This window comes from Oculina patagonica, chromosome 2 (assembly GCF_052425735.1).
Source record: "Oculina patagonica isolate OP01 chromosome 2, crgOcupat, whole genome shotgun sequence".
Taxonomy (NCBI): domain Eukaryota; kingdom Metazoa; phylum Cnidaria; class Anthozoa; order Scleractinia; family Oculinidae; genus Oculina; species Oculina patagonica.
Window position 1 is genome coordinate 2,231,308 of NC_135759.1, and position 16,731 is coordinate 2,248,038.

At 36.7% G+C, this 16,731-nt stretch overlaps 1 protein-coding gene across 1 annotated transcript; it reads left to right on the top strand.

The window, feature by feature from the left end:
• Positions 1-4,217: 4,217 nt before the first annotated feature.
• LOC144642622 (max dimerization protein 1-like) lies at positions 4,218-15,054 on the top strand. Its single transcript, XM_078501644.1, has 5 exons — positions 4,218-4,387; positions 4,476-4,542; positions 5,283-5,315; positions 6,113-6,227; positions 12,749-15,054. Exons 1-5 carry the CDS (start codon positions 4,333-4,335, stop codon positions 13,040-13,042), a joined length of 564 nt encoding a protein of 187 aa, XP_078357770.1. The 5' UTR covers positions 4,218-4,332; the 3' UTR covers positions 13,043-15,054.
• The last annotated feature ends 1,677 nt before the right edge of the window (positions 15,055-16,731 follow it).

Here is a 16,731-nt window from a genome sequence, read left to right on the forward strand (position 1 = left end):
TCTTCTGTCAAGTTACAGCCATGCTTCTGTCACTGAGTTGCCAATATTTCAATCAGGACTCTAAATTTAGCCATGTTTGACCGAAAAATAGTTTACAGAAACTCTGAAGCGAGGTCAAATCGAACCGCATCTATTACGGGAAGTGAAAATTAAAAGTAAACATAGCTAAGCAAAACAAACTGAAATTAATGACCTCTTTTCAGTCCAGGTTCGAAACGATAAGCTCTTTTTACGGATAGTACAACTTGAAATGTTGAATATTTCAGGAGAGCAAAGAAGTCCAGTACATTGCGTTTTTTTTCCCGTCATGTCTGCGAAGTAGGCTTATCGGCCAGGACAGCGAAATCCCTCAAATTTGGCAACGAAAGATATTTTGCTATTTTCTGGCTGAGAAATATTTCGAAGGGAACGTTTTTTTACAAAAATAATTTGGGCTGTCAGACGAAATAGACGGCTCAGTGATATTCAGGTCACAGATTCTCACAGAAAATACTGTCCCAAACAACCGTCTGATACCACGGTGAGGTGATTTGAACCGCATTCAAAATGGCGGCTGACCGCGGCGCTAACTGTCAAAACAATATCTCTGCTAGGTCTAAAAGAAAAAGAAAATATTAGATAGGCACAGAGCTTAAATAAAAGTTGTTCAGAAATTTCTAGCGATCTCCAGAAAACTATTTAGACAGCTTTGAAAAATTGTAACCTTTAATTTACAAACGTTCTACTCAAATATTCGTTTTGATTGTGAAAGGAATTTTCTTTGCATTAAGCAAGCAGCAAGAAAAGGTTGATATATAGCGGCTGGAGGAGAATAGAGTAAATGGAAGAAATACATGTCGATTAAATAGGAATAAAACAAGAAAATTAGTTTTAATTGAAACCAACCAAATCTAACCCTTTTGTAGTCGCCCCAGGAGATCGACCGCGAGATATATTACAACACGAATTTTTAAAATACAGAACTTCCGAGATAACAGGCCAAGGTGAAATGCCCCGTAAAATGTTCCAATCACACTGCGTGGCTACAGAAAAATGTGCCAGAGATTCTAACTAAAAATTGCGATTGCGTGAAATGATCGCGATTTTTCCCGCACCGCTGAGTTCTTTTGTAATCAGCCAGACAGGCCCAAACAGCTCAACCAATATTAGACAAAAATAGAAGAAAATAATAGCTACTTCAAACGCCCCGCTGACATCACCGATCCTGGACCATCAAAGCAGAATTGTCTGTCCGGCGCGAATATTTTTTTTTTTGAAACGGGTGAAAACGCACGCTCCGATCAGCAGGAGGGCATTTTGCGTGCGCATGCGTGCAACCGCTGTACAAAGACCGCGTGATCTTGGCAATAAAAATGGCGCAAAAGATTCAAACTTTGTTTTTTGTACTGTTTATCGTCACATAATTTAACACAGACGTAAATTTCGCTAAGAAAAAGTGTTTTGTGTGTGGCAAGGCTCTTATAAAGCAGATTTTCTGCCTGCTTCGGGATCGTTGTTGCAAATAAGGGAAAATATGTGGGACAGGTAGGAAAGCCTCACCGAAAAATCAAACAGGCCGTAAAAAGAGGAAAACATTTATCCGTGTGCTGGAGTGTGATATATTGGATCAAACTTCACATCAAATCAATTGCTGTAATACAGGGAGAGTGGAGATATTATAGCTGTGGAGATTTCCTAAGGGACGCCACCAAGGGTTTCCCTGAGGGTTTGGGTGTTCTGTTGGGTGTTTTCCCTGGTGTCGCACATGATTGCAGCCAGAGACCCAGCAAAGCCAACTGCCCTCGACTGGCAAACAGGGGGAAAAGAACTGCATCACAATAGGCGACACAGAAGTAAACAGCCGTTTACAGATGAACATCAACTTAAAGAAATAAACGTTGATGAAAAATTGAAAATACACTGTTTATAGTTAAAATTTTTCTTAAGACATTTTATACAGCAGTTATTAGAACGTTTCTGAAAAATATATATATCGCTTGTTCGTTTCAGCTATTTTTTGAGTGACAAGGTAGAGATAAGGAGCTACTATAATATAAAATGTAAACAAATAGTCTACCAGAGTACCATACACTTTAAAATTAAGACCGATCGCATATTTTTTTTTCAAAATATTTGGTACACGAATGTGAAGTTTTTTGACCAATGCCACGTTAGGATTCACAAACGATAGTTTCTCTGTTAGGATAAACCAGCGAGAACGTACGTTAAAGAAAGCTAAAAATTTCCACAATTGACCATTTTTTAACGCTACCTTCGCAGTATTATACGATAGTTTAAGTACTTCAGGCTTCAATATCATCGGTAGACGCGGAGATCAAGGTAGATTTTGAGATTTTTGCATTGTGAGAACGACTAAATTGTAGTTTTATACAAATCTGAACAAAATCATGACCACTCGCTCAAACCCGGGATACTTGATTATAACATCGTATAGTTAAAACTGCTGTTTTATACTTTAGTACTAAGTGCCGTAGCGCTTTGTCCGTTTAGATCTTCCGGATATTAAAAACATGGGCAAGGTATTTAGGTTCTCGACATTCGGTCGCCATTTTGTCCACGTGCAATGTTTAATACACATAGCCAAAGTCGATCAGATAAACAGCACGCCGACACCAAACTTTGCTTGTTGTTGTCAGAAGATAAAGCAAGGACTCTTAGTATTGTATACAGCAAGTAAATCTTAAAACACGTTTCATTTTGAGCTAGAAATTAGGCCATAAATTGTGGAAAATATGTAAACAATCGATAGCAGAACTTCTCTGTCGTGCGCACTAGTCCATATCGACGCATGCGCACGCAAAATGCCCTCCTGCTGCTCCGATCAAGATTTCAAGAAGTGTACCACTTTTCGTTTCATTCCAGACACGTACCATTGACATATCAAAACCTTCAATAACATCACGCAAGCAAAATCTATTGTTTTCACTGACAACGATATTTCTAGAGTTGTCAGTTCTCAAGTGCAAGTGTTGACAACATTTACATGGTCGAACGCGCGTGTTTTGCATTGAAAGGGGTTTTCCCGGTCGCCATAACGACATAGGGTGCAATTAAAGCTTTTTCTGCCGCCTTTAAATTTTTCACAAGTTTGGCACGAAAACATTTGTCCATCCAACCAAGAGATGTTTAGATGTTTAAAGCAAAGCCTTGTTTTCTAATACTTCCTGGGATAATTCTGTTATTGTTTCTGATTATTGGGTTATGAGAGATGTCTTATCCATTACATTTCCGATGTACAAAAGTCGGAAATATACACAAACAGACCTCACATTAGGAATATTATTACATCGAACAAAACATGAACTCTGTTTACCTAAATGCATTGTTTTATAAATTTTCACTGCAGATGAACATCAGATAATGAGAAAAGGGCATAAACACGCAGTATTTGCAATGTGCGTTGAGGATGAAATTTCCAATGTCACATGAATTCAATCCTCTTTTTACACAGTTCAAATATTGATACAAAAGAGCGTCGGATCATTTAATAATCCTGTCAGGAAATTCGTTTATAACGGTTTTCGATGATAAAAGCGCGCCAGAACAGATTTTATGACCATCCCAAGGGAACAATAAATTTTAACTGAAACTGGAGCATGCACGTAAGGAAGCGTGCCATCTTCGTTTATGGAAATGCTCTCTTTCCATTAACGCTTTCATTTTACGTAATCGAGCTCTCGAAAGATCTCACGTACATCAAATTGAGTGGGCGAAAATTTTGGACAAGTTCCTACTTGTCTAAACAAGCCCACCGGATAAACGTACGTAAATTCAGTGGACAAGTTAATTGACCATTCCCTTGGGATGGATGTCACTGTACATTTCAGTCGCGCAACAGCCTTTCATCGCTTTGACACATCTATAAAATATCCCTTCTGTCCAAAAAATAATATACTGCGAGAGGCAGTTTTGATATGTTTGCCCCGTCAAACATTAACACAGTTTACAAAAAGACGATCAATTAAGTATTTTCTTTAGTAAACCAAAACTTTCGCACATATTTGTGAAAAGCCGTCAGCGTTTCTGTGTTGGCTTTCAAGGAAAAGCTCTTCCCACGTGGAACACTGAAGCAACCATGTGAATTTACACGTTAAATTTCGTCTCATTTGATTGGTTCGCTTCTAACCTTCTAGTCCCTCGTGATTTTTTCTATTGTATTTCAACCAATCAGATCGCTCGGATTGGCGTGTGATTTCCATGACGTTTGGGCGCGTGACACATATCTTGTTTTCGTTTTGATAATATTTACCATCCGCGTACAGCACATGCAGATAAAAATTTCTCCCGTGAATTTCGTTTTTGGCTCGCGAAATTTTCACCTAGACAAAAGCCATGAATATCGAGCAGCTTCTTGAAGCTGCTAAAATCATCGAAGAACGGGATGAAGGTAAGTTTTGCTCGTTTCCCTGCGAAAAATTCGTGGCACATGTTGTTCTCACGCCCCGCTAATATCCTCTTTCCGCCCCAAACTACAGCGAAGAAGCAGAGTCAGGCGTCTGTCAAACGCGATAGAAAGCCAACGAAACGTTCACCGAGCTACAGGTAAGTCACTTGTGACGTTTTTGCTGTAAATTTCACGGTAGAAGTACTCTTTTACTGTCTTCTGCCACGTTGCATGCGTTGTGTTGAAAATTTGTGCTCGAGATTATGGCGCCCAATGTTTTGTTCGGTGTACCTTATGTACACAGCAGATGTGAAGTACTTTAACGGCCTTTTCTATCTTTGGGGACATCATAAATTCGCTTAAAGGCGTGTTAGTGTGCGAAAAAGAACATGAAATGAACAAGTGTTGTCAGTTGCCGGCCAAAGCGCGCCTGAAATTGATTTGCTGAAATAAGCATCTTCGTGTCCTTTGCGAGAGCGGACCTTCGCAGTCTTGCTCTCCGGGTATTCCCCGAGACCTTGTGGCGTGGGCTTTATTTATAGAGTTCTTTTCGGTTAAAAACTTCTATGTTGATAGTGTGCTTTACCTGCAAACCCTTCGTCAATGTCCGTAAAGTGTGGGGTTGGATTTTCGTGAGGAATACCACTCGCGGCTTTGCTTTCTGTTCCTTGAAGCTTCATGTATGTTTTATAAACACGAGAGTCGCCCTTCAGAGAATTTTATACTGTCGTCCAGTTTACATGTAATATAGGCATTTATTTCACATAATCAGTGATTTTTCCGCTAGGATTGTGCTGTAATAGCATTTTCTTAGATAGGTCGCTGACTAACGACAAGCTTTTTGTTTCTGTTTATGCACCTTTTTACTTTCTATACAACCCACTGTCAACGCTACCAGCCGTACGACACATAACCAGTTGGAGAAAAACCGGTAAGTACACAAGACTAACCACTTAACCTAGAATGAGTTTTTACCAGCAAGTAGTTTAATTCTGAAGGCTAAGGATTTTCAGGGCGAATTCTAATTTTTTTGTTATTTTGAGCGGTTCGGTAGGAGGTTTCCGTTCGACAAATGTTCTCCTCTCTGCCACGTGGCTCACCAAAACAACAGATTGCACGTGCGAAATGCATACCAAGTTGAATACGTATGCACGCGTCAAACATTTTGGTTTTCCATGAAAAGAAATTCTGGACTTGCACTGGTCTCGTTAGAACATAAAAAATCCAATTGGATCTCCTGTAAGCCCAAACATTGCTAGGTGTTTTGGTTTTGCAGCAGATGTCTCGCCTGGATTTCGGCGCCAAAATTTTCGCTACTGGTTTTCGTGAATGTTTATTGTTAAGGGCAATTATTTTGCCTGGTACCTGTCGGAAAAAAATTTTCCGCCTCTTTCGTCAGCTAAACATGACATGTTAGTAAACGAAATCAGTTTATTTCTAGTCTTGAGATTTCACGGAGCTGTGTATGGAACCCTTGCTTGGATTATGCTATTGTCAAACTGTCCAAAGCTAAGCGTGCTATCCTATTTTCCCATATTATTAAATCACGCCATCTCGGAAATGTCGAGAAAAATCGCCAGTTTCGTCTACATGGAAGCTTTCGTGGGCGGACGAGTTTGAAAACACTATGAAACCATTGTTTTTACCCCAATAGCAGGTTTCATTAGCTTGATGATAAAATATTATGGTATTAAATGGGTTTCCATCGTTCCATTTCCTTCGTTTTAGGCGAGCTCATCTTAGGGATTGTCTAGAACTACTTAAAGAATTGGTGCCTTCTCCACCGGAACATCAGAAAGCAACCACTCTAGCGTTACTGCAGAGCGCACAACAATATATCCAGGTAAAACAGCACTTCATTTCTTCTTATTCTTAATTATAACGGCGGAGACACTCAAGCCATGCAATTTCTAGAAATTGTAACTTTATATTTTTGTGAATACTCCTGTAACTTAAGGGTCTTAAAATTGCAACAATGGTCTTCAAAAATGATCCTCAAACAAGCCATTTGGGTAAGCTTTGGCTTTGCCAAATGCAAATCTGTAATGTTTGTAGCTTATGAATCAAAAAGTGTTGAGGCAGATGTTTTTTTTGTTTTTGAAGGGGAAAAGCTACAAAGCTACAATATTCTACAGAAAATAAATCTTTCCCTTCCTTTTAAGCTTCTCACATACTTTTATCATTTAATTTCAATAAAAGGATTTTCAGCATCCAAAAATGCATCAAAAAACTCAATTTTTTTCTGTTTATTATATGGGCATATTTTATGTAAGCTTTAAAGGACATATTTTTTTATGCAAATTATAAAAATTTATTGAATATTTCACTCTGAATTCACCCTTAATTTCCATGGCAAATAATTAAAACAAAAGCATTTGAAACAGGAAAATATATGTGACTTTGTTTATGCTTCTTTTAATAGAAATCTTACTTTTAAACATTTGCAGGGTTAAACACAGAAATAAGCTCTTTCCTAGAAATACTATGAATCTTTGACAGCGATAATTACTCTAACATGACATGTCCTGATTTGATTAGTTAGCAGGCGTATGTGTACATGTTTTTAAAAAAGGGAAAAACTGCCACTAGGTAGTTAAGTGAAGAATGTAGGCACCATATCTCATTACATGACAATAATTCGTCACCGTTGGAGTGCGGCTGTTTGAATCTATAATCAACCTCAAAGTTTAAATAAAGTCTATTGTTAAGCAAGGTATGATGCATACATGAAATACTGTCTAGTACAAAGGTTTAATTCATGTGTTATGAAATGTCGACAAATCTTGTATGTTGTATACCAGATAGAATGTTATTTTGATAACAAGCATGCAGCATATTTGCTTGAAATTATTTGAGCTAAGGTAATGTCGGGTCAGAGTTTCTGCGCCAGGCCGTAAAAATTTCCCTGCGCAATTTTTTTTAAGGGTGGGGTCTTGCCACTAAGGTGAGAAAACCTGCTGGTGGTATTTACGGTTTCACAGTTTGCATGCAGAGGTTGGGGCTGCTAATTTGTGAAAAATTACAGCTGCAAAGTCCTCAGAATTGTAATTAATCTTGGTTTTGAAATGCTGATAAGGCCAGCTGAAAAAAAAAAAAAAGCTTGACAAAAAAGTGCTTTTTTAAGCTTGTATCCTTCGAAACAAAGTAAGACATTCAAAATATTACTATAAAGTTTTATTCCTGTCGAATAGTGCACCAAGCTACTGACTCTTCAAAAGTGTTCGCAGAAATGTTTAGTAAATCTGCCAGTTTTGTTGTTGGGTGGCCGAAAATAATTTGCATAACACACCAAGACACAAATGTCTTTGATGATGTCAAACCATGCATTTCTCAGTGTGGGAGTTCTGTGAACCCTTCTGTTGGCGTTATGTTTCTATCTTGAGAACACAATCATGTCATTCTGTATGTTGTTATGACTTGGCAAATTATGTAATCCCAGTGGGTATTGGAAGGATCTGACAGCTTGGGGAAATTAAGTTAGTTTTCCTGACAAAATTGCAATAGATTTTTTTTCACTATGGCTTGTTATCGATGGGAAGTCCTGTAATTTGTTCTTTAACAATTAAAAATGAGAGTCATTTGTCAAGCGAATAATGAATACTAAAAAAAATTAAAGTTGTTTTTAAGGCTGTATTCAGCAGTGTTATTTTCGAGTTCTTTTGGTCACAGAACTTATTTTTTTTAGAATTGAATACTAGTTCTTGATTTTCAAGGTGATCACCACAAGAAATTGGTTCACATTTAAAAAAAAGAAAAAAATTAAGAGTTTGCATGCAAAGGGAAAAACTAATGTTCAAAATTCTCATTAGAATTCTGTTTTATTCTAATGAGAATATCTTACAGCTGATGAAGGTCATTATCTCCTCATGCAATATAATTAACATAAGGCAAATGAATATTGGTTTTAGGGTGCCTTTTGTTTTGTTTTGATTTTGTTGCTGATATTTCTCTGACTTTCCCATAGTTGAAGTTGCTGCCTGAAACAGATTTAGATTAAATGCTGGTAGCGAAAGGAATTACTTTGCTGTTCAAAATGAAAAGATGAAACATGTTTTTGTTAAAATGTGCTAGTTGTACAGCTTTCAAAGTTCCCACTTCAGAAGAAGCTAAAATTCCTTGAGCCTGTGTTACATTTGCATTCAACATCAAACAGTTATAGTTTTTGTCTTTCACTAGAACCCTAAGATCTCATGTGCCAGATTTTCGTTTAACTACATAAATTCTGCAGCACTGGAAAATTGTAAACAAACAGAGTTTGGTAACCTTTGAACTTTTAAAAAATTCCCCTTAAGAATATTTGCATACTTATTCAAGAGTTGTTTTCAACAGGGCAAAGGTCAGAACGAGAGGAGAACACACAACTTTCTTATCAAAACTTTTACTGTTTCATATACGATTTATTATGAATATCATATATTACAGCTTTTAAAAGTTTATAAATATATAAGGGGTTAAATGTTCTGAACTTGTTTAATGTATAGATTGAAATGAAAGTGATAGTTATACATGCTGCAAAATAAATAAGCAAATATATAAACTTTTGTTGTTCTACCAAAAACATTGTTAAAGATAAATGCATAAAATTATAATTATCACTGTGCTGTGTGTTGTACCATTGCCACTTGAGTAAGTTTTCAATAATAATTTTGACAACTTTTTGACACAACTTTCTTATGGTTTTCGTTTGAACTGGCCAATAAAAGTGCAAGAACTATGAGAGGTAGAGCTGTTAAGTAACACTTCGCTCTTTGACAGTAGTCAACTACTCCTCTCACTTCTCACATTTTTATTGGTCAGTTAAAACAGAATCCATCCTGAAGAACGTTTTCAAAACTTTTTCAAAAAGGTTGTCAAAAATTAATCAGACAAACAATTATTACCGTAGTTATTCGGTTATAAGGCGCACTCGGTTGTAAGACGCACCCCAAACTTAGCAACATTGTTATGCTAAGTTTACAAACTGAAAATTCTCCAAAAACACTCGGTTATAAGACGCACCATGAGTTGGAGAGTTCAAAAGATGAAATGATCAATTTAAGGACAGTTTTTTCTTACAAAATTTGAATGTTTTAATGTTGTTCATACTCCTTGGCACAATCGTCCAGTAAAAAGCTAACATTTCCTGCTAAAAAAGACGTAAATCCACTTGAGCAAAACATCTTTCCATCGTTCATGCTTCGAACTTAGCTGCTTAGTAACCTGGCAGATGTGTAGTTTCCAGTGACCACTGAGTTTGTTGCTTGGTTACCAAGCTCTCAAGCATGCTTCGGATCGCTTCGTACTTTGTTTTTCGAGTGGTTTTGAAAGATTCTCAAGCTTTTTTGGTGTTTTCCTTGTCTTCTAAAGTCATTTTTCACTTTCCACGCTTAGAAAGGTTTGTTTCAAATGAGTATGCTTGATTTTCTTTGTCTAATTTCAACAAAATGCTGGCATATACAGGTGTTACTGAAACTCGTTTTATACACGCGATAATAAACTTTGCGTTTAAAGTTAATGTTTCTTATATCTTTAATACTGTAAAAGACAATAACCAACATTACCGTAAGTGTTTTCATTTCTCTTGTTTTAACTGTAAGTTTCGGTAAAATGGCGGTCATAAGATTTTGTTGGGCGAAAATACTCGGCTATAAGACGCACCCGGATTTTGGCATGAACTTCCCACAGAAAAACAGATTTTTCTCGAAAAAACCGTGCGCCTTATAACCGAATAACTACGGTAAGTGGCAATGGTATGGTGTGTGGTACTATTATCACGGTTCCAGAGAGATTTTAGGCACCAGTGCTTGAAGCAGAAAAAGTTGCTCCCCTTCAAAACAACAGCAACAACAACACTCTCTGAAACTCAAAATATGAAAATTTTATGTGTTTATTTTTGAGTATTTGGTGGATTTCATTAGCTCAATATCTGCAGTTGATCATTTTCTGTATTCTTTGAAGTGAATCTTTGATGTTGGGAATAAACAGTTTTCCTGAACATGCTGTGACAAGCCTTCTCCTGGTTAGAGAACCTAATTGTCTACACTCTTTAATAAGGAAATTGTGTTTTAGTTTAATTTCTGTAAAACACTTATTAATCTAAAAAACAAAGCTGCGAGAACCACCCAGCCAATTGGTATCCAGTGGAAATTAAAATCTTTTAAATGTAAATTCAATTAAAAAAACATGATTAACATTTTTAATATCTTGTATGTTGATAAAATAAATCTGTAAGCTTTTGTTTTGCCAAGGCTTAATCTGTCCTTAACATATTCTTTTCATAACAAGTGGCCAATTGGAGCAAGAATTCAATTATTTACTTCTGAATGGTTCAGCGAACCCAAAACACCTACTGAGTTCTTAGTTCTCTAGGTCAAAGAACTTTTGTTTCATTTTGTGTAAAACAGTAGCCAAAATGTATAAAAGCAAACTTGGTAAAAAAATTTTTAGCACATTTTTAGTGCAGAATTTGACATTTAATCATGAAGTTTTGCTCAAATAAAAAATATAATTGAACTGTCATCTTGCTTTTTGTTGACGCCATGCTGTGATTTTTATTGCTTGTTTAGTTCAATGTGATAAAGCACTCTGCTTTTGTTTTATTTGTGTTTTCATCTTTGACTAAAGACAACTACAGCAACAGCAACAACAGTTGATTGGCTGTTCTGACTACTACTAGTCTGTTGTGTGATCTTATCCAGGAATGCGGACCCTCTTGTGCCTCAAAAATTAATTTGGACTAAAACTTTAATCTCCGAGATTTTGGCTTATGTTTTGTAATAACATTTGGTCAGCTTAATTGTATAGTTGACAAACTCTGTTATAATGAATTCTAAATCTACAGGACATTTCAATCCATTGAAAAAAAAAACTAATTTATTTTTTCATGTCACATCTGTTGTTATTTGTGTGTATTCAGAATTTGAAATTAGTGCTGAGATTGTGATAGAAGCACAAAGTTTCACAGTCCAAAAAAAAAAAAAAACAGACAAAACGAGGCAACTCAAAAATAGTGTATTGTGTTTGTAGGAGTGTTCTCTATATATGTTTAAAAGCACGACCTACATTACACTTACTAAACAGTATTTTGTACTATTAAATTGTAACAGTTCTGTAGGGGAATTATAATTATTATTGATAGACAAAGGGAATAATAATTCGCGTCTCAAGTGGGGTGCTTATTCGAGAGCGGTGCTTATTTGAGGGCAGTGCTTATTTAAAATTTGGCCACCAAAAATAATCTAATCTTTTACAGTAATTGAAAATAGCTTGGTTGTCTTGCTGAAGAGAGAAGCCTTTACAACATTAACAGAACTATGTATTGTAAGAATATTGGATAGAAAAACTAATGGGCGAGCGGTAAAACGATCACTTTGAACTGCAAGACATCACTTTTGATGGAAAGAAATGTCCAAGTTTGTTTTAGAGTTGCTTTGTAGTGCTGTTTTTAGGTAAACGGAATTCATGGAATAAACGCCGCATCGGGACTGCAGCGCTTATTTGGGGGTGGCACGTATTAACTTTTTTGGCCCAAATGGGGGGGCTTATTCGAAAGCAGTGCTTATTCAAGGGCGGCACTTATTCGAGTAAATACAGTAACCTAGTACTTTATTGTCATATTGCCTTTGAGAAAAAATAGTTGAATTCCAGTCTGCCCTTCAAACACGCAGTGCTCAAACTTTGCTTGCCCAAGGCAGTAGCAGTTGTATGCTGTTATAATTTTTACTTATGTGATGTATTGACATTCCAATGAAGGTCACTGGAAATTATGATGGGGATCGATTTTCAATGGAACACATGAAGTAAAACTAGAATTAGGGGTGAAGGTTTCAAACCAAAAAATCTTTCATTGGAGGGATATGGGAATTTTTTGAAACAACACAATGTGCAATGGCTGTTTTCACACTAGACGACTGACAAGTGGTCTGACGATTTGTTCGTCTAGAGTGAATTTAAGACGGCTTTTAGATGACCAAGTGGTCCTCAAAAAATCTCCTTGATGGCCAAATTGACAGACAAATTTAGACGACTTGTACACTGGTGTACTTCAAAATCATGTCTGTCCTGTTTTTACACCAAGGTGATTTGTCTGTCCAGACAATTTGTCCATCTCTAGTGTGAAAATGTCCAATATGTGGTTTCAGAAAATGTCCATACTCCCCCCCACAGAAGGGATTGCAAATTCCTGGGGGTGGGAGGGGTCTCAAAGTAAAAAAACTTAAAGGAAATGTATGAAGCTTAATTGGAATTTTCCAGAGGGGTTGGGGAGTTTTAGGAAAAATCCCTTCCATGGGGGAGGTATGGATAATTTATGGAACTACACAATGTGTGAGAAGTGTTAACAAAAAGAAAACAAGTATTGACAGTTTTTGTACATTCTTTTTTTAGGTGTTAAAAGTGTCAGAAAAAGAAGCACTAGACACAAAGAAAAAATTGAACCAAGAAAGGTACGCTCTTCAGAGAAGACTTGCTTTACTTCAAGGGCGCAATGACAAGACTGTGATTGGCATAAAGAGGCCGCGGCACTCAGAAGGAGAGTCCTCGACTAGCAGTGAGGAAATAGATGTGGAAAACGACAAGGAAGCTGGTTATGCCAGCAGCGAGTCAGATGATCGCTTTAGTACTGGTAGTAGTGCTGGGAGTGACGGGGGGTTAACAGCAAACTCAAGGAGAGTTAAATAATTTTATAATTCCAGGCGTGAAATTCAGTGATTGCATTGACTCATGTCACCCTATCTCAGTCATATTTTTACTGGTGTCAGTATATCTCAATGTTTTATTTAGTGGTTTTCCAAAATAATTCCTTATGGGGGAATTGGGAGGGGAGGGGGAGGGGGAGGGGGGTCACATCTCAGATTTATCGTAGAAACAGATGCGTACAGGTGATGTTGGGATTACTTGCTTTTTGCGCAAGGTGTATAACATTATCTGAACATTTTATTTAGCCTTTCCTGCAATTAGTGAATTACTGTGATTGTAGAATACCTTACTTTTCCTAAGTCCATTATATTCCTGGTAGAAAACAATTTTCTATGTAAGTTTCATCTGGAAATTTCCTATTATATTCTGGCAGAAAACAACTTTCTGTGTACAAAAGTTTCCTCCGGAGATATCATCCGAAATATTTGTATCAAAGACTTTTATCTATGCAAACACAAACTAGTAATTAATGTGCTTAGATGTCCTCAGGGAAATCACTTTTTATTAATGTATTAACTGCAGTCTCTGTTCAACAAACAACCATCTCTCTAATGATGGGATGTCAAACATTTTGACCAAAGAATAATTTATGGTTTAACAGTTGTAAATAGGGAAATTATAGTACAGTAGATCTCATCTATCCATCCATCCATCTAAGAGATATTATTACTATCAAATGATTTGAAAAATCAATGTCAACGATAGTCACACAGATTCAATGAAACTATGCTATATCCAATGTTTACAGCATAACATGTTTTTATGGTTTAATGTGAAAAATTGTTTATGGGTATTTTTATCTCAATGTAGCTAGCAAGCTGGCTTTGTTTAAATCTTCATCATACTAAACAGGGCTTGATAAAGGTGTTGTTGGGTCATTCGTGACAATAAGATTTTCTTGCTGGGCAAGTAAATTTCCATTCTCACTTGCATGATGGGCAAGGACCCAGGCAAGTCGTCTAATTCATTAAGATTTCTGTCATCTAAACTGTAACAGAAGCATTCAACAGCCGAGGGCAAGCACAATTTTAGAATTGGTTCTTTCTACGGCAAACTGGAATTTGAGCCTGACAAAATCCAACCTTTAAAAATGTCGTAAAATATCAAATTTGAAGAGCTTGCATCTTGTGATGACTTATTAAACATCTTGCCCTGTGAAATACATCTTGAGTTGTTAGAGCCCTGGTATCAAAAAAGTCGTTTCTTGAGTGTCTAGTTGAAGACTAAAATAATTTGATCATTCGTTAAGATTTCTGTTTTTCCCTAATGGTGCAACATCCAACTGATTTTATAAAAATCAGGATTACAACAAATCCCAGCACAGTGAGTGTAACTTAATCGTTATCTAATCAAATATGATATCTTAGCCTGACAGCAAATGGATCATTTAGTAATGACCGTAGTTAAGACCACAAGTTTGTAAAATTCGCAGATGGTATTGGTGGCATTCACGTAGCATATTATAAAGTAGACCTGAAGATTTCCCATCATGTATAAAGATTTTAAAAAATTCACCCTACTTTAAATGTTGCGTGAAATGCTTAACATCATTACTGGTATTTTGGAATATTCAACCTTGTGGTCTTAAATTTTTTCTCCCGTCAAACCTTTCTTGACACTTGTAGAAGTATGTTCTCTTTCAAACACAGCTGATAGTTTAGAAAAAAATTCCTAACACTTTCTGTAGATAAATTGTAAATTATGCAATCCAATGTAAATTCCTGAGGTTAATTACCAAATATATAAATAATTATTATAACTATTTATGATGTGGGGTGTTGGAGGAGCCAAAAGGTGCGTCCAATATACCTTATTCAATCACTTTTCATCTGTGTAACTAGAATCTTGGATGGTGGTGCTTGTATTTTTAATGTGATCTGTAAATAATGTGTATTTTTGAACAAACAAACAAAGTGTATCTAAGATGACATTTTTATAAATTATTATTATTGCCAGAGTTTCAAGGAATAGTAAAACATGTTTTAAACATCTTACACCTCTTGTCTGTGGCTTTTTGTCTTGCTGGTGGAGTAACGGGGAAGGGAGAGTGTGGGACGGAAAGCTAGAAGAAATGTAGGCTGCGTAGCCGGTGCAGGAATAAACCGATTGGACACAAATTTGTTCTCTTTAGATTTAAATTACCGCATTTGTAGTATGGAGCTAACTTTGTGGCAACCAGTAGAACCTAGAACATTGACAATATAACCAATTTTTTGAGCGTGAATGGAGTAGACCAGAGTGCTTTGTTCGATAACAGAAGGGTAATTTCTCTTCAGAGGGGGAGTTAAATGAAAACTGCAGGGGTTTTTGAACAAGTGCGAACACAAGGGTTGAATACTGCAGAGTTCTCATTTACAACTTTACAAGCCTAAATATATCTAAGACTCACTAACTGCCTTATAAGCAACATCAGAGTTCCAAAATACGCATGCGTCAGAATTAAATTCAATATTCATGAAAGCGAACAAAAGTAAGGTATTCGATTATATCTGGATGTACGCATGTGGTTTTGGAACTTTGATATTGCATATTAACTTAATTCCTCAACTGAATACTACACCTCTCTGGGATGGTTTGTTTAATTCTGTAAGGCAGAAAATGGCATGACACCCATGTAAAACACTGGAAACTCTCTCTTTTCTTTGCTTGATCCCTGCCCCCACCCCCTTGGCTTTGCTTGTTGTCTCTTGCATTGGAAACAAAGGCTGTGAACAGTCTAGAAAATGAATGAAACCCTTAACAGTATGTATCAAAAAAATGTCATGTCGGTTAGAAACTCATTCAGAAGAGGGATGAAAACTGCAAACCCAACGTTGTCCCCAACCCCCTTCCCCCTTTTTTTGTCAAGCACAAGGAATGCAGACTGATCCACCACAAAACTGATTGGCTGGCAGTCTACTTTGTATGCTCAAACAATCGGAATTGGCCATGACAAAATTAACAAGTCGAAGTCTAACAAAGGTATTATTTTACACTTTCTGGAATGATTAATTCCTTACCAAAAAATGTTCTGCTGTCAGCTACCCTCTCGTCCACCACAAAACTGATTGGCTGGCAGTCTACTTTGTATGCTCAAACAATCGGAATTGGCCATGACAAAATTAACAAGTCGAAGTCTAACAAAGGTATTATTTTACACTTTCTGGAACTTTGATATTGCATATTAACTTAATGATTAATTTCTTACCAAAAAATGTTCTGCTGTCAGCTACCCTCTCGTCCACCACAAAACTGATTGGCTGGCAATCTACTTTGTATGCTCAAACAATCGGAATTGGCCATGACAAAATTAACAAGTCGAAGTCTAACAAAGGTATTATTTTACACTTTCTGGAATGATTAATTTCTTACCAAAAAATGTTCTGCTGTCAGCTACCCTCTCGTCCACCACAAAACTGATTGGCTGGCAATCTACTTTGTATGCTCAAACAATCGGAATTGGCCATGACAAAATTAACAAGTCGAAGTCTAACAAAGGTATTATTTTACACTTTCTGGAACTTTGATATTGCATATTAACTTAATGATTAATTTTTTACCAAAAAATGTTCTGCTGTCAGCTACCCTCTCGTCCCTCCTTTAATTTAGAGGGGTTGGGACAAGAGGATGGCTGACATTTGAGACTTGTAAGGGTGTGAAGTGGGATCTGGGTTATTAAAGGCCAACACTTT